At 42.1% G+C, this 27,112-nt stretch overlaps 1 protein-coding gene and 1 pseudogene across 3 annotated transcripts in view; one reads left to right on the top strand and one right to left on the bottom strand.

The window, feature by feature from the left end:
* The first annotated feature begins 462 nt into the window (after positions 1-462).
* The window catches only part of SNAPC1 (small nuclear RNA activating complex polypeptide 1), a 29,081-nt gene continuing 2,431 nt past the window's right edge, over positions 463-27,112 (top strand). The window contains exons 1-10 of one of the 3 annotated variants that reach the window (XM_066276625.1): positions 463-659; positions 4,331-4,490; positions 4,654-4,794; positions 5,466-5,570; positions 9,499-9,657; positions 12,624-12,686; positions 13,387-13,449; positions 16,973-17,123; positions 23,690-23,788; positions 26,481-26,974. In XM_066276625.1, the coding sequence (XP_066132722.1) occupies positions 532-659; positions 4,331-4,490; positions 4,654-4,794; positions 5,466-5,570; positions 9,499-9,657; positions 12,624-12,686; positions 13,387-13,449; positions 16,973-17,123; positions 23,690-23,788; positions 26,481-26,608 (1,197 nt within the window). In that variant the 5' untranslated portion in view covers positions 463-531 and the 3' untranslated portion in view covers positions 26,609-26,974. Of the gene's footprint in view, positions 660-4,330; positions 4,491-4,653; positions 4,795-5,465; positions 5,571-9,498; positions 9,658-12,623; positions 12,687-13,386; positions 13,450-16,972; positions 17,124-23,689; positions 23,789-26,480; positions 26,975-27,112 lie in introns of those variants that run through there. The other 2 variants (XM_066276626.1, XM_066276628.1) reach the window with 2 other exon arrangements.
* On the bottom strand, positions 22,579-23,445 carry LOC136335154 (small ribosomal subunit protein uS5 pseudogene; annotated as a pseudogene).

The following is a 27,112-nucleotide window of genomic DNA, read 5'->3' as shown; positions in this document are numbered from 1 at the left end:
TGAACAACTAAGGTGTTGCAACGCGCAATGAAAAACTAATGATTGATGCTTCTCATCTCTCTCCATTTCTGTCTGTCTGTCCCTGTTCTATCCCTCTCTCTGACTCACTCTCTGTCTCTGTAAAAATAAATAAATAAATAAATAAATAATTTCTTTAAAAAAAAAAAAAAGTTGACTTGTCACCTAGCCACTTTAAAGGAGAGATAGTAGGGAAAGCCAATTATTCTAAGCTAGCCTAATGTAGACCTAAAATCCTCCTTGGGCTCACAGGACACTTAAAATATAAACCTCTTCAGAGAAATTAGAAGAATTGATCTCAATCCTATAACTGAGAGCCAAACTGAACACGCCCATGCACGTGCAGTAAGCATCCTTTCCGCTAGGTGGGTCTGGTGAGGTGAAGTTAAAGGGGCCGACACACGTCACGGAACGCGTGTGCGTCACGTCGTAGGAGGCGGGGCGTCCGGGCCGGGTTTCCTTGGCGACCGCCGCGGGCCTAGACGGCTCGTGGTGTGTGCAAGCTTTGCAGGCATGGGGACCCCTCCAGGTCTGCAGGCCGACTGCGAAGCACTGCTCAGCCGCTTCCAGGAGACGGACAGCGTGCGCTTCGAGGACTTCACGGAGCTCTGGAGGACCATGAAGTTCGGGACCATCTTCTGGTGGGTGTTTCTGGTCCGCTACCCGCCTCTCCCGGCGTCGGCTCAGACGCGGCGTAGGTAGTTGATACCTCCCCCGCCCCCATCCACCTTCGCTACCCTTCGCGGCACCTGGGAAGGGCTTAGGAAAGTGGCAGTCTCTGCAGGGGTTTCCCTGGGCGATTTCATTGGCTTCGGTTGCATCCTTTTGTGGCCCTTTCCCGAATATATATTTCTGCCTGGCTTACCTTCTAAATTCTCCTCTCCATCTCCACTGTCCTAGCCTGACCTAGGTCACCATCGTTTGCCTTCCTCAAGTCTTGTTCTCTTAGAACTCCATGTTTCAAAAACGAAAGAAACACCTAAGCAAAGACAAAACGCACGATTGAATTCATTTTACCTGTAACAACCAGAGTTCTTTCTCTAAAGTGCAAATTTGATCCTGACACTCCCTTGCCACCCTTCAGTGGTTTTCATTGACTTCGGGATACAGTTCAAATTCCCTAAACATGGTGGCTAGACCCCCTGTGATTGGCCTCTGCCCAGCCTCACAGAGGCTGTAGCTTTCTCTGTAGCTTTCGCTACCAATCTCCGTGCACTCACTTTCTTGCTCCAGGCTTCTACGGGCATTTGTGGCCTCTACGGGCCTTTGCCCAGCCCCCCAGCTCCTTTTCCCTGGACACGTTGTTCTTCACTCAGGTTTAAGTTCAAATGGCAATTCCTCAGGGAAGCCTTCCTTTGCCTTCTAGACTAAGGGCTACTGCTCCTTTTTTTTTTTTTCCCTATAGCATTCTGCTTATTTTAACTCTCTCTCTTTTTTATTTATTTATTTATTTATTTATTTATTTATTTATTTATTTATTTATTTATTTTTAACAGAGAGAGAGAGAGAGTAAGAGAGAGGGATAGACAGGGACAGATAGACAGGAACAAGAGAGGAGAATCATCAATCATTAGTTTTTCATTGCGCTTTGCGACACCTTGATTACTTTCTCATATGTGCCTTGACCATGGTCCTTCAGCAGACCAAGTAACCCCTTGCTCAAGCCAGCAACCTTGGGTCCAAGCTGGTGAGCTTTTGCTCAAACCAGATGAGCCCGCGCTCAAGCTGGCGACCTTGGGGTCTTGAACCTGGGTCTGTCACTCTATCCACTGCACCACTGCCTAGTCAGGCTCTCTCTCTCTCTCTCTCTCTTTTTTTTTGTATTTTTCTGAAGTCCTGCATGCGACCGACCAGGATCCACCCGGCATGCCCACCAGGTGGGCAATGCCTAGCCCTTCTGGGGCATTGCTCTGTTGAGGCTGGAGCCATTCTAGCGCCTGAGGCAGAGGCCATGGAGCCGTCCTCAGCGTCAGGGCCAACTTTGCTCCAGTGGAGCCTTGGCTGTGGGAGAGGAAGAGAGAGACAGAGAGGAAGGAGAGAGAGAAGGGTGGAGAAGCAGGTAGGCACTTTTTCTGTGTGCCCTGACTGGGAATCCAGGACTTCCAGGCACTGGGCCAATGCTCTACCGCTGAGCCAGCTGGCCAGGGCCTTATTTTATCTCTTGACTTAGCCACATTCTATTGTAAGAGTGCAGTTCAAAAGATAGTATTCGAGTTTAAGAGCAGAGATACAAGCCCAACTGCCTGAATTTGAATTAAGTCCACTAACTGACTTTTGGTAAGTTACTTTCGTGAGCTTCCTTACCTGTAAAAGAGGGGCAATGCTAATGCCTCATATTGTAGTTTTGAGGATTAAATGACCTGATTAAAATATGTTAAGTGCACTCTATGTGCCTAATAAATGTCCTTTACTGCTATTATTTAAAAAATTTCCCTCCTTTAGAGCTATGTGAGGACAGTGACGAGATGATCTGGTATAGTTAGCAAGGTATATATATCAGTATAATATTGAAAAGGCTAAATAATTGACTGACTGAATTTTTGTGATTAAAATTTTGTTTTGCTGAATAAATGTAAAATTTCTCGTTTTCCTCTCTGTTGATGTAAGATTATTACCTACATGGTTTGTACATTGCAGGGGATGGAGGATGGAGAGACATTTGTTGTACAATTAGTGATAAGAGAGAGATTATTTTTTTCCCATTGATTTGAGAGAGAGAGAGAGAGAGAGAGAGGAAGGGGGAGAGAAAGTAGAGGAGAGAGAGAGAGAGAGAGAGAGAGAAAACATCAACTCGCTGTTCCATTTATTCCATTTAGTTGTGCACTCATTGATTGCTTCTTGTAAGTGCCCTGCCCCGAGGTAAAATCTGTGACGTGCTGGGACGACACTTTATCCACTGAACCACCCGGTCAAGGCAAGAAACTAACATTTTAATGGCTACTAATGTAATGCATTTATACCTTAATATATTTAATCCATAGAAAAACTCCAAAAAGCCTGTATAGTAGATATTTTATAGATGAGGAAATTGAGGCTTAAGGAGGTTAAGTAATTTCTCCCTGATCACACAGCTAGTAGGTGGTAGAGTAGGTATTAAAACCTGTATGTTTGCCTGTTTCCAAACCCATGATCTTTCACTGTAGCTCTCTTGGGAAAGTGGTAGTTCAGGAACACTTTGCTGGGGTTACCTCACTTTTTTAGCTAATGAGAATAAACTAACATGAGGAAGAAAAGTAGAGACCACTTGAGGAGTGGGGCATTTTCTTTAGAAGTTGCTTTGGTTGCCTATACTTACAGTAGGTTTTTTGCATTCTTTTATTGTATTTACTGTTTGAAGAGTCCAGCCTTTGGGAGTATAGTGGAGCCTGCTTTCCTATCCTGCTCCTTCTTTACTCTGGTGACCTTTGCCCTGAAGAATTGTCGGGGGGGGGGGGGGGTAGGTTACATTGTATTGTGGTCTCTAACTTTTTTATCTGTGTGTTCCAAGGACAAATGAGCTGTAGTGTGAATCCTTGAGAGTATTGGGAAAAATATCTATTATATATTGAAATGCATGTAGCTTGTGTATTTTATTCTATAACATAACCATGGTTACTTTAATATAGTAAATATTTTAAAATCTTTTTTTCTTTTTTTCTTGGTGACAAAGACAAGGACAGATAGAGACAGGAAGGGAGGGAGATGAGAAGCATTAATTCTTCATTGCAGCTCCTTAGTCTCCTTAGTTGTTCATTGATTGCTTTCTCATGTGTGTCTTGACGGGGTGGGGAGGGGCCTGCAGCAGAGCAAGTGACCCTTTGCTCAAGCCAGCGCCCTTGGGCTTCAATGCAACGACCTTTGGGCTCAAGCCAGTGACCATGGGGTCATGTCTATGATCCCACGCTCAAGCCAGATGAGCCTGCCCTCAAGCTGGTGAGCCCTCACTCAAGCTAGGGGAACCCTCACTCAAGCTGGCGACCTCCGGGTTTTGAACCTGGGTTCTCCGCGTTCCGGTCCAATGATCTATCCACTGCGCCATCACCTGGTCAGGCAATATTTTAAATTCTTTACTAGGAATAATTTTTAACTCTTCTCCTTTTGCTCCTTCATTCAGCAAGTTGATGCTTTATGAATATGCATGATGTTTACCTACTGTATGCCTATGCCTCAGTGGAAGAAACACAACCGAAGATTAGGTTTTTGTGCTTGATTAGGAAGAGATCAGATGAGGGATATCCATTAATTTCTAGCAGCTGCTAGAATATGCCTTCTCTAATTTTTGTTTACTACTTATTTACTTAAAGTCATAACATATTTTCTCTTTGTTTTCTAGTGGTAGAATGAGAAATTTAGAAAAGAACACATTTACAAAAGAAGCGTTGGCTTTGGCTTGGCGATATTTTTTACCTCCATACACCTTCCAGATCAGAGTGGGTGCTTTGTATCTGCTCTATGGATTATATAACACCCAACTGTGTCAACCAAAGCAAAAGGTAATATTTGATGAGCTGTTTCCTCTAGCAGAAACATGAAGTGGGTACAATATTTTTACAACAAACTGATTTGTAAAGAAATGCCAGTGCTTCAAAATTATAAAACACCTGTGAAAGAAGATTTACATTTAGTAACAACTTTATTTATTTTTCTTACTTGCAGATTAGAGTTGCTCTGAAGGATTGGGATGAAGTTTTAAAATTTCAACAAGAATTGATAAATGCACAACATTTTGATGCAGCCTATATTTTTAGGAAGCTACGACTAGACAAAGCATTTCACTATACAGCAATGCCCAAGTTGGTATGTTACCTAAAATAGATTGTTTCTTCAAAAGGAGAAATTATACTTTATTGTCCATAAAGTAACTCAGTCTCCATGATGTGGAAAGAATATTAGTTACTTGTAGAAAGCTTCTTAAAATAGTAGGAAATGCTTTCTGATTACTTTTTTCCTGCAAACAAACTTTCAGTCTCTGCTTGTAAATGCAGTGTGTTTCCAAGTGCCATCTGTTAAGTGGACTGTTAGAAGAGGACATTAAATTCAGCATCTGTGTTTGCTCATTTCTTTGTTCAAACATCAGAAAGGATACTATGAAAGAGGACCAAGGGATTGTAATGTCAGTTGGTGAGAAGTTGAAACTTCCACTAATAAAATATGATATTTCTTTGATCTTGTGGCAGTTGAGAAACTTGATTAAAAGAGCACTAGATTCTAGTTTTGGTTCTGCCATCAGCTGGCAGAAATGGGACTTCTCTGAACCTCATCTGAATTTGTAAGCACGTGGCATGGCATCGTAAGGATTATTTCAAAAGTGTAGTAGTCTTTGAAAAATGGTTTATTTAATAAAAATGTACATACTGCTGTTTTTGTTTTATCCATGTTTACTAGTAGGCAGTTTTTGCTGCTATCTTAGATATTTCCATAAATTAAAGTAAAAAGATGTACTTTAAAAGACATTCATTACTGTGTAGCTGTTATGTAGAATGAAGAAAAAAATTCAGCGAGTTGAAGTTACGGAAGAATTTAAGGACCCAAATGATCGTGTAACGAAACTAATCACTTCTGATGTACTGGAGGTAAATTTGCTTTTATTCTCCTGAAATTAAAAAGAATTTTTTTGTTGTTGTTAACTATGTATTGAGGTTATTTATACCTTTTGTCTACTGGATACTGAAAATATTTTAATGATTTTAACCAGTCATAGAATGCATATTATTTTCTCTAAAGCATCAGAAACTACATTCTAAATATATTAAAATCTATAGAATGGCCCTTGAAACATAGTGATAAACAAAAATGTAAAGACTGGGACCCAGGATATTTAGGGTCAGCTACTGAAACCACCATTTGTATTTGACATTTTATATAGATTATGAAACAAGAATTTAAAGCGACTTTAATATAATCAATCAATTAATTAATTATTAAGTGAGAAGCAGAGAGACAGACTCCTTCCTGCATGTGCCCCAACCAGGATCCACCTGCAAACCCCCTATGGGGTGATGCTCTGCCCATCTGGGGCCAGTGCTCCCTTGCTTGGCAACTAAGATATTCTAGCACCTGAGGCGGGCCCATGATGCCATCCTCAGCACCCAGGGCCAACTTGCTCTAATGTGCCATGGCTGTGGGAGGGAGAAGAAAGAGAGAACAGGTTGTGGCGAAGCAGATGGTCACTTCCCTGAGCTGGAATCGAACCTGGGACTTCGACACACTGAGCCGATACTCTACTGCTCAGCCAACCAGCCAGGGCTAGTTTTATTTTCAGCAGAATGTATTTATTTCCTAAGTTTCATTTTATGTTGCTTATTTAAAACCCACCATTGAAAACTAGGAAGATTTAAGAGAACGGAGCTGGGGTGATGCACAATAGCTTATTCTTTCAGGGTGATTGGGGAGGAGCGTCAGCAAGGCCAGGCTGTGAAATGCCTATTCCTAGATCTTTTGAGGAAGTAGTCTGTGTGACTTTATCTCAGATCTTTGGTTTGCCACAGATCTTTGAGAGTATTTTCTCTCAATACTTCTGTTGATTCTATTTGTCCTATCCTTGGATAGCCTTTGATCTCTCTGAATTGATGATTCTTAAATTTAATACTTTTCTACTTTCTGTCTACTTCTTGCAAATGTTTTTATGTCTTCATGTTAGCAGACCTGAATTCTAGTCATGATTCTGCCACTCATTAGTTCTAGTTTTGTGGGTAAGGAGGCATAATAAAATGAAGAGAATAGAATACTGTATCAAAACATCTGTTTTTTAATTCTAACTTTGGTAATTAAATATGGTCTTCAGCTAATTATTTCATTTCTAAATCTGTTGTTATAATTTATACAATCATAATAATGGCTATCATGTGTTATTTTCAGCATGTGCCAAGAACTGTGTTATATGTTTTATGTACTGTATATCACTAATAATCATAGTAATCCTGCAGAGGAGATGATATTTTCCTAATTTTAAAAATAAGGAGGTACATGCTCTCTCCATGACACCTTTCCCTTTTCCCTTTTCTTCTCCTACCCCCTCTTCTTCCTCCATACGTGTGCATCTCCTAAACTAAGGGACTCCATGAGATTTGCAGTCAGGGGAGCAATGGGCAGCGGCAGCTTCTCCCTGGCTAACCCCCTCATCTCCAAGCCCGAGCAGCCGGGCTAGGCACATTTCTTTCTTTTTTGTATTTTTAAAAAAATTATTATTAAGTGAGAGGGAGGCAGGGAGGCAGAGATAGATTCTTGCATGTGCCCTGACCAGGATCCACCTGGCAAGCCCTCTACAGGGTGATGCTCTTCTCATCTGGGGCCATTGCTCCTCTGCTTGGCAACTGAGCCATTTTAGCACCTGAGACAAGGCCATGGAGCCATCCTCAGCACCCGGGGCCAACTTGCTCTATCTGCTTGAGCCATGGCTGCAGGAAGGGGGAGAGAGAGAGAGAGAGAGAATTGGGAGGAGTGAAGAAGCAGATGGTCACGTCTCCTGTGTGCCCTAACTGGGAATCCAACCTGGGACTTCCACGTGCCTGGCCAGTGCTCTACTGCTGAGCCAACTGGCCAGGTCTGGCACATTTCTGGTGATAACATTTTTAGAGAATCAAAGCAGCCCCACCCAGACTCTCCTGTTGCTTCTTTTATTCGAAACCCTTCCTTGTTTCACTGTCCCTGTTTTAATAAACGACTCTTAAGAAAAACAAACGAGGAAACAGAGTCAGAGAAGTTAAGTAATTTGCAGAAAGTAAGAGATTTGAATGTCCAAGTCTATAAGGCTCTCAAATCCTGGAACTTTCTTTTATTTCTTCACACTTTAATTTTGTAGAATGCTTTATGTTATACAGAACACTCTCACTTGTATAAGCTCACTTAATATTTTTGCAGCAGGTTAGGCAGCATTACTTAATTTTGTACAAATGTGGAACATGATTCTCAGATCAAGGGGTTTGCCCAAGGTCACAATCTAGCAAGTGACAGAACTCAGACCCAAACCAGGTCCAACTAGTGGTCTTTCTCCTGTATTGTACTGCATGTAGTAAAATAATGGGTGTACAGCACACTGTAAACTGTAAAACGTTCCTCTTTGAAGATCTGCAAATAGGAGCACTCGCCACTACCGAGCATTTTTTGATTTCTTGAACAGATCACTGTTATTCCATCAAAATCTACTAGGAATGAATCATGTAGCCTAATTTAGGGATGAATCAGATGTTGTAGTGGCCACCTATGAAGGAAGAGTCAGTAGTTCCCTGATCTTTGAGCGAAGTCCCAGTATTGGTGTTATTTGATTTCTTAAGTGTGCCTGCAGTGTACTGTTTTTCTCCTTATCTCATACATCAGCCCATTTGGCTGAAGGTTTCTGGGGGAGGAAGTTCTAATTAATTGAGTGCCTCAAATGGTGTCATGAATCTCCTCTATTTTTTTAAAATCTAAGTCCTTTTTTTTTTTTAAATTAAGTGAGAGCAGGGGAGGCAGAGAGACAGACTTCCGCATATGCCGGACCAGAATCCACCCAGTAAGCCCCTTTATGGAGCAATGCTCTGCCCATATGGAGTGTTGCTCTGCTCAGTAATTGAGCTATTTTTAGCATCTGAGACAGAGGCCAGGGAGCCATCCTCAGCATCTGGGGCCAACTTGCTCCAGCCAGTCGAGCCATGGCGAGGAAGAGACAGAGAGAGAGAGAGAGAGAGAGAGAGAGAGAGAGAAAGAGGAAGGGGAGAGGTTGAGAAGTAGATGGATGGCCACTTCTCTTGTGTGCCCTGACTGGGAATTTTTTTTTATTTTTTTATTCATTTTAGAAAGGAGAGAGAGAGAGAGAGAGAGAGAAGGGGGGAGGAGCAGGAAGCATCAACTCCCATATGTGCCTTAACCAGGCAAGCCCGGGGTTTCAAACCGGCGACCTCAGCATTTCTAGGTCGACACTTTATCCACTGCGCCACCACAGGTCAGGCCCTGACTGGGAATTGAACCCAGGACATCCACTCACTGGGAGATGCTCTACCATTGAACCAACCAGCCAGGGCCTACATCTAAATCTTAACACTGAAGTAATGATGAAGCTTATGGGATATAGGCACATAGGCTTTGAGACTTGTGAAAGCACATTTCTGTGGAGGATTCGGTGAGTCATTATACAGGAACTGGCAACTGAGCATAAAGAACTATGCAAATGTATTTGATATGACAATATAAAATGAAAATGTGATCTTAGTAATTATCAGTAGTGATATTTACAAATAATTTTTTATATTCAGGAATGCAGTCCTTTATTAACTAATTAGTCTTTTCCCATACAGTTAATATTTAATGTTTATTGAGTTGAATGACTCCATACCCCTGGAAAGGAGCCTGTTTATTAATAAAGTTGTACTATTTCGTTTACATGATTATTTTCAATATAGTATAGTATGTTTTTCCTTATCAACACAGTCACTTTTGGAATGTCATTTTATTTTGGGCTGGTTTTGCCTATGAGTTTCTTGTATAAAATGGAAATAAAAGACAGACTCATCTTTTTACCTTTAGGAAATGCTGAATGTTCATGATCATTATCAGAACATGAAACATGTCATTTCAGCTGATAAGTCCAATCCAGACAAAGCCCTCAGCTTGATAAAGGATGATTTTTTTGATAACATTAAGAACATAGTTCTGGAGCATCAGCAGTGGCACAGAGACAGGAAGGTATGTGACTTTTGGCGACCTCCCCTTTGCGTTTGCACTGTACACGATGGCTAGGGGGTGATACTGCAGAGAGGCGGTCCCGCTGAGTGGCCATGTTCCTGCGGAGCTAAGATTTAGAGGGCTTTTACCTTTAGTCACTTACTAGCTGTGTGATGTTCTTTAACCTTACAAACACATGTTATATATGTTACATATATAATAAAATAACTATAGTTAATAACAATTATAAAATACATAATTAAATTATATATATATAATTATAGGGGGATGAATCATTTGGGTAAACCACAGATTTATTGGGATCTTTCTAATTTAGCATTTTCCAGAGGTTGTGTGCTGGGAGTCTTTGGGCCAAATCCTGCACACAGGTGTGTTTTGTTTGGCATGGCATTGATCTGAATTGTGTTTGTTTTTTGTTGTTTTTTTTATAAATAAATTTTTATTTTAATGGGGTGACATCAATAAATCAGGGTACATACATTCAAAGAAAACATTTCCAGGTTATCTTGTCATTTAGTTCTGTTGCATACCCATCACCCGAAGAGAGATCGTCCTCCGCCACCCTCCATCCAGTTCTCTCTGTACCCCTCCCCCTCCCCTTCTCCCTCCTTCCCTCCCCCCACCCCCCCGTAACCACCACACTCCTGTCCATGCCTCTTAGTTTCGCTTTTATGTCCCACCAATGTATGGAATCCTGCAGTTCCTGTTTTTTTCTGTTTCGCTTATTTCACCCCGCACAATGCTACCAAGACTCCACCATTCCGCTGTAAGTGATCCGATGTCATCATTTCTCCTAGCTGAATAGTATACCATGGTGTATATGTGCCCCATCTTCTTCATCCAGTCCTCTATTTTTTTTTTTTTTTACAGTGATTAAAAGCCTTTAAGCAAACTCTTGGCCAATACAGCAAGAATCCATAAAAGAGTAGTGTCCTTAACATGTTCACCAAGACCAAGTTGGCCCCATCACCATGCCAAATCTCTGAAAAATGCAACCCAACCACAGTTCAGTCTGTTAGGAGCTGTCACAGGGAGCAGGAGTATAGGAAAGTTCCCCACAGGAAAAGTCCGCATGGCACTGGAATTGTTGTCACCATTCTATACTTTGCAGCTCATGTCCAAGTCCCAATGACGCTGCTTCTAGCTGGTAATGATTCAGGTAGACTGGAAAAAGCCATTTGCAGCATGCGTGGATATGGAGCTTCTGTTCTCCTCTGCCTGGATAGTTGAGACCAGGGTGCTTTTCCCTGGAGCTCTGTGACTGTGGCCTGGTAAAGAGAACCTTGGGATACACTAAGCTGGGTGGCAAAGGTAGATTCATAATACAAGTTGGCAAAAGGAGGAAAGAGAGCTCTAAATTAGGAGTAGGTCCCAGCCTGAAATATGAGTGGGGCATTGAGGTAGGAGGTATATAGGAAACACTATATATTAAGCAAAGCAGCAGAAAATAGGACTATCAACACCCACAACAGAGATCTTTGAGGGAAGAATAAAAAACCTCTGACTATTCAGGCAAAACATAGTTAAGTGGCCCAATCTGAATTGTGTTTTAAAAATTTAAAGTAATTGCTAACATTTCAATATTTGTAGACTTTACATAAAATTCCAGACATCCAGCTTCTCTTAAAAGTCAGAGGTGAGGCGGCACCGGTCGCGCTTTGCGCACGGCAGCAGGTAGCTGACCTGCATGGTGGCTTCTCCCGTTGTGCTCCGCCAGCCTTGCTTTCTCCGTTTCCAGATCTCAGCACAGATCGGCAGTCGTTTTCTGGTCCAGATACTGGAGCTGGAGCTACCCGCAGTTCACATTAACCTTTTCAGCTGGAGAAACCGTTTCCTCTGGAAACCTCAAGTCCAGCCCTGCTAAATGTACCTTTGAAACACTACTCCATCTTATTTTAGTAACTATTTCTTAAAAAAATATAAAAAGTAAAATAAAAATAGGCAATTTCTGATAACTTACTGTGTTTGTGATAATGTGTGTTTTCTCACTTGCTAGGTAGGTATTATCTTACATACTGTTTTTCAGAAAAATTTGTTGTCATGTTTTGGCTTTCCATTATATAAAAGGAGCTGGTTCAAATTAATTTTAGAAAAAAATATACAAGGAAAGAGATGAGGAGATGACAGTCTTGGGGAGAAGGAAATAGTTTGCTTCCTCTGCCCACATTTATAGTATTTTAATGAGATAGGACATTTTATTGATAGAATATTTGAATAGTACTCTTTTATAATAAACTATCTTTTTTTTTTTTTTTTGTATTTTTCTGAAGCTGGAAACGGGGAGAGACAGTCAGACAGACTCCCGCATGCGCCCAACTGGGATCCACCCGGCACGCCCACCAGGGGCGATGCTCTGCCCACCAGGGGGCGATGCTCTGCCCCTCCGGGGTGTGCTCTGCCAAGACCAGAGCCACTCCAGCGCCTGGGGCAGAAGCCACAGAGCCATCCCCAGCGCCCGGGCCATCTTTGCTCCAATGGAGCCTCGGCTGCGGGAGGGGAAGAGAGAGAGAGAGAGAGAGAGAGAGAGGAAGGAGGGGAGGGGGTGGAGAAGCAAATGGGTGCCTCTCCTATGTGCCCTGGCCGGGAATTGAACCCGGGTCCCCTGCACGCCAGGCCGACGCTCTACTGCTGAGCCAACCGGCCAGGGCTTTAATAAACGATCTTTAATGAGCATTACTAAGACCTCAAAAAGGAAAGGAGAATAAATCAATTTTCTTTACCACATAAAGTACACGTTATCCTTCATTAGGAGGATTTGGGCATTTTATTGATAAATTTTAGAATTATTCTGAAACTTAACCACGGTCTTAATGTCAAGTGATGAACCATACTCTGATAAGGTGAAATGATCTTTTAGTTTTCCAGTAATTAAGTAAAAGATTCTCAGTGTTCTGAAGTTGATTTGCAATTAATTTTTAGTTCATTTTCATCGCTAATGTGTATATATAAATTTTTTGCTCTTTCAGAATCCATCCTTGAAAGTTAAAGATGGAGAAGAAAAGAGGGAAGGAAAGTCACAAGAATCAGAGGTCAGGAAAATTCACTATGACTGCTTACTATGGTTGATTAGCTTGGTTTTATTTTATATGTGGCTGTGATTTTGTATGCTAAACATTATGATCCTTGGTCACTATTAAAAAAGCATCTTAGAGAATCCTGACACATGGGCTTTGTGAAGAGCTCGTCTGTTCTTTACCAGAAACCTTGTGTAAGACCACATCAAGGATAGATTGGGAGTGAGGAAGTGAACAGTGGTCAGCAGAGGAAGGGAAGGATGATGCTGGAAGTGCCTTGAGTTCTTACAGGGCTAGAGTAAGGGTTTGGTAATATGTCTTTTCTCACTTCCTGCCAGCCTTTCAGCTGGTATGGAGCTCAAGCTACTCAGTACTGCTTCCTGTCTCTGGAGTTTTCATCCATCTTAGGGAATGAGACAAGGAGCCATCTTTAGGCGTAGGCTGAGAAGGAGGGAATGGCTTCATCACCAAGCTTTTGTTCATATTATCCTCCTTAAATCCTGAACGAAAACAATCAGTAGCTATGAGAATGGTATCATGGCATCTGCTGTGAGAATGTGGTGGTGTGTTTGTGACTTCACTTAATATGTGTCCAATGAGTGTTACTTTTCTTGTATCTTATTTCTGTCTAAAATCTGATTTCTGTGGGTACTCATAATTTTACCTAATGGTATGTGTTTTAACTTTTCCCCTTTCTGTGTATTTTTCCTTCCAGGGATGTGAAAGGGCAGAAGTATTAGCAAAAATAAAATCAAAGGCCTTTTCAGTTGTTGTTCCGGTAAGCTATTTTTTTAATAAGAATTTAGAAATTGACTTGATGCTTTTTAAATTATGTTTTTGTTTTTCATCTAAGTAATACATGTACGCAGTTTAAAAATTCTAATAATACTATATAGCTTGTTTAACCCAACACTCTCCTGCTCCACCACCTCCCACCCCTGTATTCCTCTTCACAAGAGGCAACTGCCTTCAACTTTTTCTTTTTTAATTACTTAAGGTATTTACCTAGAATTTTGATGCCATTGTTCTTTATTGTCTTCCCAATTTTCTATTCCTGTTGGTAGAAAGTTTTAGGATTTTCTCTTTATCGTTGGAGTTCTGAAAGTTCATGAAAATGTAACTAGGTATAGGTCTTTCTTCCATCATTGTCCATGGCTCTCATGGTGGGCATCCTTTGATCTGAAAACCTTCAGTTTGAAGGAATCTTTTGTTCTGTTTCTTTGATAGACTTCTTTGCTTTATTTTTCCTTTTTCTTTCCTTGCGCTTTTATTTTCCTTTTTTCAGGTAGAGTTTTTGTTTGTTTTTGTATTTTTCTGAAGTTGGAAACGGGGAGGCACTCAGACAGACTCCCTCATGCGCCCGACCAGGATCCACCCAGCATGCCCATCTGGGGCATTGCTCTGTTGCAACCAGAACCATTCTGGCACCTGAGGCAGAGGCCATAGAGCCATCCTCAGTGCCTGGGCCAACTTTGCTCCAGTGGAGCCTTGGCTGCGGGAGGGGAAGAGAGAGACAGAGAGGAAGGAGAGGGGGAAGGGTGGAGAAGCAGATGGGCGCTTCTCCTGTGTGCCCTGGCCGGGAATCGAACCTGGGACTCTGCATGCCAGGCCGACGCTCTACCACTGAGCCAACTGGCCAGGGCCTTGTTTGTGTGTTTTTTAAGTGAGAAGAGGGGAGGCAGAGAGACAGACTCCCGCATGCGCCCCAACTGGGATCTACCCAGCAAGTTTACTGGGGGGCAGTACTCTGCCCACCTGGGGCCATTGCTCCAGTGTTCAGCAATGGAGACATTTTTTTAGTGCCTGAGGGCAGAGGCCATGGAGCCATCTTCAGTGCCCAGTCCAACTCACTCAAACCAATTGAGTCATGACTGGGAGGTGAAGAGGTGGAGAAGCAGATGATCACTTCTCCTGTGTGCTCTGACTGGGAATTGAACCCAGGACATCCACACGCTGAGCCGACGCTCTACAACTGAGCCAACCGGCCAGGGCTCAGCCAGATTTCTTAAACTTTGTCTTCTGAATGTTATATTGAATTTTTAAATTTTTGCTGATGCTTTCCCTTACTAATGTTTTTTTCTTATTCTCCGAATCTTTTTCTACTTAAACGTATTCTTTGTCTTTTTATTCCTCATTGCATTATCTTATCTCTGTGGATGTTTCAGTTTTATGACGTTTCCTCCTTTCCCCCTGGAGTTCCTATTTTAGTGCCTTTTTCAAATGTTTGAAAATCCTCAGATTATATTTAAGAGTGGTCATGTGGAGATACAGCTTTTTAATCTCAAGTATTTCTTTTTCCTGGGTCTATTCATTTTTACCAGGTAGCAAGCTTCCGTTCCTTGTGTGCGGGGGAGGAAACTAAGCCCGGTGGCCGTGGTTTGGGAAGCCCCGTGGGGGAGTCGGCCGCGGTGCTCACCGTTCCTGTGCAGGCTCCACTGACCCTCCCTGTTTCAGTGGGAGGCTCTGTTCCCTTCCTCAGCTACAGCAGTCTCCAGCCCCCAGCTTCTCTGGTTTAGACTCTCCAGAGAGCACACCCCCTGTTTGCTACAGGAGGAAGTCAGTTGTTTAATTTTGAGGCTGAGAAATGGGGTTCTATTCCCTATGTAGATTTTCAACATATCTACCGCATTTCCCATATATAATACGCACCCTTTCTCCCCAAAATTTGGGGTCTAAAAACTGGGTGCGTCTTATACGGTGGTGTGGCATTTCAAATGCCATAGGTGGAACTGAGGACAGTGATTCGTCATCAGACACAGATGAGGACAAGCTAGTGGATGGGAGTTTTGACAGTGATGAGGAGTTGTATGAATTTTATGATGAATAAAATTTGAATTCAGTAACTATGTAATACATTTATTTTCAAATTTCAGGCCCCAAAATTAAGGTGTGTCTTATACATGGGGAAATACGGTGTTTTTTAGTCCCATTTCTGGTGAATTTGGTTCCTGATCCACTTGCATTAGCTTGCTTTATATAGGCTTCCTTAATATAGGCTATTTGGTTTCAGCTTTCTTCATTCTTTCCCATTTACAAATTTTTTGTTTTTACAAATGCTTTGTTTCTTATTATCTTTGTCTTGTGACTTTATTTTTATTCCTTTACTCCCCTTTAAGTGAAGTTTCAGGTGGAAACACTGATAAGTTTATGTGATTAAATCAATCTCATTTTTTTTTTTCATGAATCTAGGAATGAATTCTGTGGGAAATAACTATCACATTCTGGTTGTAGAAATAAGAAGGAATACATAAAAAATGAAAAGTGACTAAATTATTTAAGTATTACATATTTGCTATACCACAGTAAATTGAATACAAAATACTACTGAATGAAAGCACTAAGAACAATGAATTAATTCCAAATTCTCTTAAACCAGAACTGTTTCCATATTATGATATATAGTGATCATTGATATCTTAAGATGTTATGAAATAATTTTTAAAAATCATTAATTAAATTATAATCCCCATAAATTATTTTAAGTGTGTGTTACTGTGTAGTTGTGGCTTCTCTTCTTTATGGAGGTACAGTTAACATAATAAAACACATGGTAGCTTTTGAACAATTGTTAGTATTGACCTGCGCCGCATATGACATTAACTGAAAACTCCTGGGTTAGTCAGGACTCTGCTTAAACATTGACTGATGTAACTAAAAGTCCTTGGGTTGTCCCTCCGTTTCTCACTGTGTATGTTCTCTTCACTGTCTTCAAATGCTGCTATGACAGCACCAGCCTTGCTTGTTCCCAGCTCCGGGTTCAATGGAAAGGGAGACTTTTATTTTCTAATAGTTTAACAGAATTCTAAAATTGAATTGTGTCTGTTATGATACAGATCTTCTGTTCCCCTCTGAACAAATGGTAAGGGGCCACTGGGTTGTGCAGCTCATTTTAACTGGATGAGGCCACGGGGTAGACCTGGAACCAGACATAAAGTAGTTGCACTCTAAACACGTGGTGGTAACGATGGGAAAGAAAATATTGGAAGAAAGAGGATAGGTTGTTAGGCAGGAAGACACAGACTTGTCCTTTATGCCTCCTTTTCCCGACCATGCAGCTGCATCTACAGCTGTATTTTATCCGAGCTTGAGTCAAGGGTGATGACGGCTACAGAACTTGGCAGCTGTGAAGATTATAGAGGATATGCATGTGATAAGTATTAAGTCAGCCAGTATAATATTGTTAAAGTACTAACAATAAATATTTCTGTAAATCTTTCCTCATCTGTGATTGTGTATTTTGACTTTATCAGTTGGATTTATTTTGTAATTCCCTGTGATTAATTGGATTCCTGACTCCTAAGGCTTCCAGGTCAAGGAGGCATCGTCAAGTCAGACTTGACACTTCTGACTCTGATTCTGCGCTGGGTCAAGGACAAATCAAAGCTCCCAGGAAAAAAAGAAGCAAAGAACCATTGAAATTAGCAGAAAGGACGATGTCCTCCAGGAAAAGAGGTAACTTTTTAGTCTTTTTGAGATTCAGCAAGGGAGAAAGGGTCTTATTTACAATCTCCCCTCACTGATATTTTGTTATTAAAAAGGATTAGATACTTGTTTGAGAACTTTGTGAGATTTAATATTAAAAATAAGTGAATTATCTTAGATTCTTAGAATCTTACTGTTGAAAGGGATCCTAGGAGTCATGAAATTTATCATTTCATAGATGATGAAATTTCGGCCCATATATATTAATAATATAACTTGTTCAAAATGATGTAGATAGTTATAGAATCAGTTTAGAATTTTGCAGATCATACTTTGTTAGTATTTTTTTTGTTTGTTTGTTTGTTTGTTTTTGTATTTTTCTGAAGCTGGAAACTGGGAGAATCAGTCAGACAGACTCCCGCATGCGCCCGACCGGGATCCACCCGGCACGTCCACCAGGGGCAACGCTCTGCCCCTCCGGGGCCTTGCTCTGCCGCGACCAGAGCCACTCTAGCGCCTGGGGCAGAGGCCAAGCAGCCATCCCCAGCGCCCGGGCCATCTTTGCTCCAATGGAGCCTTGGCTGCAGGAGGGGAAGAGAGAGACAGAGAGGAAGGGGTGGGGGGTGGAGAAGCAAATGGGCGCTTCTATGTGCCCTGGCCGGGAATCGAACCCGGGTCCCCCGCACGCCAGGCCGATGCTCTACCGCTGAGCCAACCGGCCAGGGCTTTGTTAGTATTTTTGTGTGTGTGTGAAACAAACTTATGTGTAGAATAAGGTATGATAAATAATATTCTATAAACCATATTTCCCTCTAACTGTACTAATTAAGTTATATCTGCCTTTCTTTTGTAATATGTGTCTATAAAATTACCTTTATTTGGTTCTTAAAGAAATAACTGTATTTTAATAGTTTACTTTCCTTTTCTTTTTTTGAGTGAGAGGAGGGGAGATAGAGAGACAGACTCCCACATGCGCCCTGCCTGGGGTCCACCCGGCAACCCCTGTCTGGGGCTGATGCTCGAATCAGCTGAACTGTCTTCAGTACCTGGGGCCAACGCTCGAACCAATCGAGCGACTGGCTGCAAAAGAGGAAGGGAGGAGAAGTGAAGCGGACGGTTGCTTCTCCAGTGTGACCTGACTGGGAATCAAAGCCAGGATGTCCACATGCCAGGCCGACCCTCTAGCCACTGAGCCAACAAGCCAAAAATTATATAAATAATATACATTCACCATACATGAAGTTGGAGTCTGATTAGCAGGCTCAGGGGAAAAAAGGACCATTAGAAATATTAGTAAATATTTAATGCCTAACATAAAATGCAATCCTAGCTACTGCTGGGAACAGCATGGTAGGTAGGTGGGAAGAAATGGAAAATAGGAACGCTAAGTGAAAGGCTGTATTGGAGTAATGAGTGTCTGGCCAGGTGGTTGTAGGAATTAGATAAGCAGATGAATAGATATGTCAGCCAGTGTATATCTATAGGTAACCAAATATAGAGGCTGCTGTAGAGGGATGAGAGAAGGATGCTTAAGGCTTAAGCAGCTGGGGGAATATTGGTGCCTTTAACAAAACAGGAATCACAGGATGAAGATTTCGTTTTGGAGAAGGGGGGACATATGCCCCCAATCTGCCTTTTCAAGCTCAATTTCTATAAAAGCTATTGAGCACACAAATAGGTCCTAGGAATATTGATTGGATTTACTAAATTTTTTTTTAACTTAAGCTTTGGCTATACCTGTTCGGTATTCATAGAATATAACGTGCTCATTTCTAGAAGGATATCAGTAATAGTGATGATGATAAAATGGTGAAGACAATCTTATATAACTTTATCATCTGCTCAGCTTTCTTCACATGTCTTAAGATAACCTAGCTAATAAATAAAGCTGAGGCTTGAGTGGCAGTCTGTCTGAATCCAAGCCTGAATCTTTAACTGTTACACTTGCTGTCTCTCAGGTAATTGAAATGTGGATCTGGAGCTCAAATTAGACATGCACTTAAGTAAGTTGTATTCAAACTGCATGGCTAATAATTACTTGTTTTGAGATTGAGCAATAGTCTATTACTTATAATTGTATCCCACGTGATTAGCTTTGAGCATAGTAAAACTACCTACCTGACATCCTCTGGGGAATTAGTTTTTTTTTTTTTTTAAGCTTAGTCTTTTTTTTAAACTTTTTTTATTCATTTTAGAGAGGAGAGGGAGAGAGAGAGAGAGAGAGAGGGAGGGAGGGAGGGAGGGAGGGAGGGAGAAGGGGGGGAGGAGCTGGAAGCATCAACTCCCATATGTGCCTTGACCAGGCAAGCCCAGGGTTTTGAACCGGCGACCTCAGCATTTCCAGGTTGACGCTTTATCCACTGCGCCACCACAGGTCAGGCCTGGGAAATTAGTTTTATGGATAACTGAGATTAATGATTTAAGTGTCAAAATTTACTCTTAAAAAGTTTAATTACTCTGGTTGATATCTTTTTAAAACATGTTACAGCCCTGGCAAGTTGGATCAGTGGTAGAGCATTGGCCTGGCGTGCAGGAGTCCCGGGTTTGATTCCTGGCCAGGGTACACAGAAGTGCCCATCTGCTTCTCCACCCCTCCCCCTCTCCTTCCTCTCTGTCTCTCTCTTCCCCTCCCGCAGCCAAAGCTCCATTGGAGCAAAGTTGGCCCGGGCGCTGAGGATGGCTCCATGGCCTCTGCCTCAGGTGCAAGAATGACTCTGGTCACAACAGAGCAACGCCCCAGATGGGCAGAGCATCGCCCCCTGGTGGGCATGCTGGGTAGATCCCGGTTGGGTGCATGCGGGAGTCTGTCTGACTGCCTTCCCCTTTCCAACTTCAGAAAAATACAAAAAACAAAAAACAACCCCCCCCCAAAACATTACATTTTTCTTTATATGTTTCTTATTTTCCATAATGTACATTTATCACTTAGATTTCTTTTTTAAAGGGAAGGGGGGAGAGGGAGAGAGAGAGAGAGAGAGAGAGAGAGAGAGAAAGGAACATCGATTTGTTGTTCCATTCATTTATGCATTCATAGGTTGATTCCCATATGTGTCCTGACCATGGATTGAACCTGCAACCTTGGCATATCAGGATGATGCTCTAACCAACTGAGCTACCCGGCCAGGGCACATTTATTATTTCTATAATTAGAAAAATACTAAATTTTTTTTTTTTTTTTTTTACAGGAACAGAGGGGGGGGGGGATAGATAGGGACAGACAGGAATGGAGAGAGATGAGAAGCATCAATCATCAGTTTTTCGTTGCAACACCTTAGTTGTTCATTGATTGCTTTCTCATATGTGCCTTGACCGCGGGCCTTCAGCAGACCGAGTAACCCCTTGCTCAAGCCAGCAACCTTGGGTCCAAGCTAGTGATTTTTTTGCTAAAACTAGATGAGCCTGCGCTCAAGCTGGCGACCTCAGGGTCTCGAACCTGGGTCCTCGGCATCCCAGTCTGACGCTCTATCCACTGTGCCACCGCCTGGTCAGGCTTAAATTTTTTTTTTATGCTCTTCTGTTTTCTGAAACACTGTGTCCTGAACCTAATTTTCTCTATGACTCAGGGTTATCATCATGATCGTATTATTTTATGGGGTTTTCTAGTATAATGGTTTTATCCAGGAATACCATAAGGGTGTGGGACAATTTCTCTTTAAACTGATGGCTTCATGCTGCAGTTCTTATGTCAGCTCTGTCTTTATTTTTTAAAGTAGTTTTTCTGTCACATTTGTTGTGGTGGGTGTCTTCTTTCTGTTCTCTGTGCAGGCTTATAGCAATTTATTTGTCCTTTTGCTGCTTCTTAACTGTAATTGTTAAGAAACTGGCCATTCTAATAAAAAAAAAAAAAGAAAAAAGAAACTGGCCATTCTTTTCAGTTATCTGAGAAATAAATGTAATCAGGTTGTTCTGTTTAACAGCCTGAGAAACATTCCAGTGACCAACGTTCACAAGAGTGGACTTTGATAACTACCTTCAAGTTTTGTGTGCTCACTTCTTGATTCCTGACTATATGGTGGGGTGGGGAGAAAGAATTGTGTTTGTTTTTAAGAGCTTTTAGAAAACATTGCTTTTTAGTTTTTAAACATTCATTTAGTGTAAAAATACTATATCTCAAAAATGCAGTTAATCAAGCTTATTGCTGCGGTTCACTCAACTCCATCTTAGAGCAAACTCTTTTTTTTTTCATTTTTCTGAAGCTGGAAACAGGGAGAGACAGTCAGACAGACTCCCGCATGCGCCCAACCAGGATCCACCCGGCACGCCCACCAGGGGCGACGCTCTGCCCACCAGGGGGCGATGCTCTGCCCATCCTGGGTGTCGCCATGTTGCGACCAGAGCCACTCTAGTGCCTGAGGCAGAGGCCACAGAGCCATCCCCAGCGCCCGGGCCATCTTTGCTCCAATGGAGCCTTGGCTGCGGGAGGGGAAGAGAGAGACAGTGAGGAAAGCGCGGCGGAGGGGTGGGGAAGCAAATGGGTGCTTCTCCTGTGTGCCCTGGCCGGGAATCGAACCCGGGTCCTCCGCACGCTAGGCCGACGTAGAGCAAACTCTTTATAAACTCTGCACCCATTAAGATCCCAGTGTACCTGTGTTCAGAGCAGAAGCTTAAACTCATTGTCATTTAATTTGTTGCTTCCTGTGCTGACAGGTGCTTACTGACAGATATGCTGTATGAAATATTGTATTATAAAATAATTGAGTCCATATTTAATCATTTAATAGATATTTATTGAGGACCTACTATATACCAGGCACTTTTCTAGTCTTCAGGTGGTTATTCAGGTTGATTGCTCTATATTTTAGTTGTAATTCCAGTTTGGCCTAGGAGGAGGTGAGTGTCGCTTCCCCCTACTCTACCGCCATCTTGAATCTCACCGGCCAATTTTCTAAGTGCTGGAGTACATCAACTTAAACCAAAATCTATCCTGTGAAGCTTACATCCTAATGGGAAAAGACAGATTATAAAGAAACAAATTAATATAAAATATATCAGGCAGTAAAAATGTTGTGGAGAAGAATAAGGCGACATAAGGAACATAGAGTGACTGTGTGTGGGGGTTGCATTGGGACGTGGAAGTCATGTGCTAAATGAGACCTGGTATGACAATGGTATTTGATAAATCTGTGTAGGATATTTCTTCAGGCAGCAGATGGTTGATTAGAAAACCTCCAATGTTTTGGAAAATGGAAAGTCAGTGGCAAATTATGACTAGAGAACTCCTGTAAAGCATATGTGGTGATAAAAGAAAGCGTCTTCATTTGAAAACAAGGCTATTAACATTAAAATTACATTTGTGATTAATAAGTTGAAGTAACATACATGATTATTACCTGATAGATCCTGTGCTGGGTGTGAAAAACTGAACAAGATATATGTGTTTGACCAATTTTGTTTCTTCCTTTTTCTTCCATTTTCTTTAATGGAAGAATAAGAGTCTTGCTTTTTTTTTTTATAGGCTTAATTCACTTTATTTTTTTGTATAAAATTATGTGGTGGCCACAGCTAGAGCCTGGGTCTTTTGCACAGAAACTCTGGTGTGGGTCTTTACAAGATGGTCAGTGAATTTCTGATAGGAGACCTGGTGAACACAGTCTCTTTCCAGAGGTCAGGGGTGAGATAGCTGTAGGTCTTAGAGATGGCATCAAAGGTGGCCTTGGCGAAGTTGCCCAGGGTGGCAGTGCAGCCCCTGGCTGAGGTGTAGCAGTTGTCAGTGCCGGCCATCATCATAAGCTCTTGGGCACAGGGGCTGAGATGATTCAAGTACCCCTGGGGGTGGGGATGAGGTGCACCAGCACAGAAGCACAGCGGCTGGTCACCTTGCAAGGCATGGTGCGGGGCTGGCTGATCTTGTTCCTCCAGTGGCCTTGCTGCCCAGGGGCAGTAGAGAGCTTGGCCAGGGTGATGGCCCCATGGATGGCAGAGGCTCCTTTCTTTGAGCATTTAACACCCAGGCCAACATGGTGATTGTAGTCTTCAGTGGCAACAAATGCCCTGAACTGTGTCCTCTGGCCAACACATGTCTGCTTTTGCATGGGACAATCTTCAAAATCTCGTCCTTGAGGGATGCCCCCCCCCAAGAAGAAGTTAGTAATCTCAGATTCCTTGATGGGCAGGGATTAGAGATATATCTCCTCCAAGGACTTGATCTTCATGTTCTTGACCAGATGGCCCCACTTGGTCACGGGGATCCACTCCTTGTCCTTGCCTCTGAGCTCTGTGGCCTCGGCCCTGAGCCCGACACCAACACCAGCTGCAGCCTCAGCCTGGATGCCACTGCGAAACTGCCACAGCCTCCCGTTCCAGGGACCCCAGGGCCTCCGGGTCTCTCTGCAGCACCGTGTTCATCTGCCATTTGGTGTTTCCTTTGAAAGGAAGCAAATTAGACTACTTTAAAGCCTAGATACAAATGTATTAGTACTTAAAAAAAGATGTATATTTTAAAATACAAATATTTATTTGTTTACCATTATAATTTTAGCTTTTAGTTTAAATACCTCATTTTTGTGTTGTAATAATGACATCATTTATATGAAATTTTTTCTCAAAGATTTGCATTTTTTGCTTTCATATAAACTCATTTTTCCATCTGTTTCCAGATGACACCCAGAATGTACAGAAGGAAGATGAATGTTTAAGTCTGAGTATGCCTGTAATTATAGAAGAGGATGAGGGGAACGGAAGTCACAGAGAAACAGGTACAGCTGAAATTTGGTCAGACTACTGAAGGAAAGCTATGCTCATAGAGCACTAAGGTTTAGACCCGTCGAAGAGCATGGTGGTTGGCCCTTATGTTTTTATCTTTGGCCCATTGGAGAATTTCAGTATTAATCTTGCCATTAATCAAGATGCTTAATAGTAGTGATGGGCAATCCATCAATGATAATGAATATAATATGTATCAGGAATAATACCTAATGACTTTTTTTTTTCATTTGGGCTCTGTATTCATTCAGCAAGCATTAATTGGGTGCCACTTATGTTTCAAACACTTAGGTATAGGGATATACAGAAACATACTATAAGAATTTAAAAACCATTTTATTTTATTTTTTAAAGTTTTTCTAGTGAGAGGAGGGGAGACAGAGACAGACTCCCATATGCACCCTGACTAGGATCCACCTGGCAATCTCACTGTGATGCTCTGCCCATGTGGGGACCTTGCTTCATTGCAACTGGAGCCATTTTTTTAGTGACTGAGGTAGATGGAGCCATCCTCAGCACCTGGGACCAACTAGCTCTAATAGAGCTATGGCTACAGGAGGGGAAGAGAAGGAGAGAGAGAGAGAGAGAAGTGAGAAGGGGAGGGGTAGAGAAGCAGATGGGTGCTTCTCCTGTGTGCCCTGACCAGGAATCGAACCTGGGACTTCCACACACCAGGCTGATGCTCTACCACTGAGCAAGCTGGCCAGGGCAAAAAACCATTTTATTTTAATCACAGTGATTGTATATCTGAGCACAGTGATTTACCGACAGTGGACCTGAGTAAACATTTGTTGAATGAACAGTATCAGTCTGTGCCCCCTCGGAACTTACGGTTTAGTGTGGGAGGAAAATAAGCCAGTTCGTTTTGGTGAAGAGAAGCAAGGTGCTATAGAAGCAGGTGAAAGACAAAGTAGAGACATGTGAAAAGGGGGCGTTTGTTCCTTCGGAAACAGTGCTCTGTGGCTGCTTACACCAGCATAAAACGGTCCTTTATGATCTGGTGGTGGTTCAGACTGTGTTCTCCAGTCTTGCTGGCTGCCTTTTATATGTGTAAACTGTTCATCACACACACCTTTCTGGCTAGCTGGCAAGTCCTATCCCAAAATCTGTCAGCCTGTTATTTTTAAAAATTTGTTTTTCATTGATCATAATTATATATGCACATAATTTAACAATTCAAATAATTTTATAATACTCATTATAAGAAATCAGTCTTCTAACTCTGACTCCCATATAGTACTGCCCAGAGACAACAACTTTTAACTCTTTACTAATTATTCTTGTGTTTACCTCTGTGTTTCTAATAACGTTTACCATATTTTAGTCCGGTCCATAAGACGCACCTGACCATAAGATACACATAGGGTTTTAAAGAGGAAAATAAGAAAAAAAAATATTCTGAACCACATGGTGTTAAAATATTTAATAAAATACCATATTTTTCGCTCCATAAGATGCACGGGAATTTTCCCCTCCACTTTTTTTGGGGGGGAAAGTACGTCTTATGGAGCAAAAAAATACAGTATGTTGCCATTTGTTCATACTTCAATTCTATGGATTACCTATTAACTTCCCAATGAGGAAGGTGAGGATTTAATTCTCTTACATTCTTTGCCTCTCGCCCCAAACACACGTGTGCTTCCCAGCCCCCACCCTCCCACTATCATCATTATTTTAGTTGTACTGGTATTCAGCATTTACAAAACATTGGCAGTAGGGCCATGTAATATACTATGATTCTTCCTTAATCTGTACATTTATTATTTTCCCTGGAGAATTAATAACTTTTTTGCCTTATTAATTTATTTTTTCTATGTACTTATTACTGATTTACCCTAGACTTTTCCTCGGTTGTATGAATCTCCTCTTGGTATATTCAGACACATGAGGCATTTTGTCAGTTCCATCTTTCTGAAGAAGCCTCTGTAGGCCTGTGACCTGCTGTGCCCTGGACAGTTTGTTCATGTGGCTGCAGTGCTCTGTCCCGGTTGCTGCTGCTCTTCTAGGAAGAGTTTCTTTTTTCTCTATTTTTTTTTAGCAAGAGAGACAGACAGGAAGGGAGAGAGATGATGAGAAGCTTCAACTTGTAGTTGTGTCACTTTAGTTGTTCATTGAGTGCTTCTCATGTGTTCTTGATCTGGAGGCTTTAGCCGAGCTAATGACTCCTTGCTCAAGCCAGCGACCTTGGGCTTCAAGCCAGTGACCTTGGGCTTCAAGCCAGTGACCTTTGGGCTCTGCTGTGCCACCACTGGTCAGACTATATTAATTTTTTTTTTTTTAGTAAGGGTTTCATGTTTTTGTGTCTTCTATTATTTTCTTTGTTTTTAGTGACCAGTAACTATTGGGTTTACAACTATTTCTAGATAGATAACACCCATCTGCGTGTTAGTTCTGGTGTCTGCTGTGGTAACCAGAAAGATGTATGGTTTAGTGTTTTGGGTTATATTTTCAGGTTTAATTGAAATGAAATAGAAATTTAGGTACTTTATCTCTCTTAGCACTGGCCTAGGTACCTTTCAGATCAGGTACTCTGGGTTCATGCTAATTATAAGGGAGGGTACACATGGGAAACAACTTCAAAATAGCTTTGTATTAAGTAGGATTCAAGTTGACCAGAGTTTATATTAGTAAGTTTTTAACTGCAGTATCATTTTTTTTTATAAAATTTTTTTTTTCTTTTCCCAGTGAGAAGAAGGGAAATAGACAAACTCCTGCATGCGCCCCGACTGGGATCCACCCGGCAACACTCATCTGGGGCCAATGTTCTGCCTGTTTGGGGCCATGCTTGCAAAGGAGTTATTTTTAGTGCCTAAGACAGAGCCTCCACTGAGCCATCCTCAGTGTCTGGGGCTGATATGCTCAAACCAATCGAGCCATGGCTGTGGGAGAGGAAGAGAGAGACAGAAATGGGGGAGAGGGAGGGCTGGAGAAGTAGATGGTCACCTCTCCTTTGTGCCCTGACCAGGAATCTAACCTGGTCTATTCACACACTGGGCTGATACCACTGAGCCACCTGGCCAGGGCTTGCAATATCATTTTATTTTTATTTTTTTGTATTTTTTTCTGAAGTTGGAAACGGGGAGGCAGACAGACTCCCGCATGCGCCCGACCGGGATCCGCCCGGCATGCCCACCAAGGGGCGATGCTCTGCCCATCCGGGGCATCGCTCTGCCGCAATCGGAGCCATTCTAGCGCCTGAGGCAGAGGCCGTAGAGCCATCCTCAGCACCCGGGCCAACTTTGCTCCAGTGGAGCCTTGGCTGTGGGAGGGGAAGAAAGAGACAGAGAGGAAGGAAAGGGGGAGGGTGGGGAAGCAGA

The sequence above is a fragment of the Saccopteryx bilineata genome, chromosome 4, assembly GCF_036850765.1.
Source record: "Saccopteryx bilineata isolate mSacBil1 chromosome 4, mSacBil1_pri_phased_curated, whole genome shotgun sequence".
Classification (NCBI taxonomy): Eukaryota; Metazoa; Chordata; class Mammalia; order Chiroptera; family Emballonuridae; genus Saccopteryx; species Saccopteryx bilineata.
The sequence above is the reverse complement of the archived record's forward strand: the minus strand, read 5'-3'. Positions and strand labels throughout refer to the sequence as shown.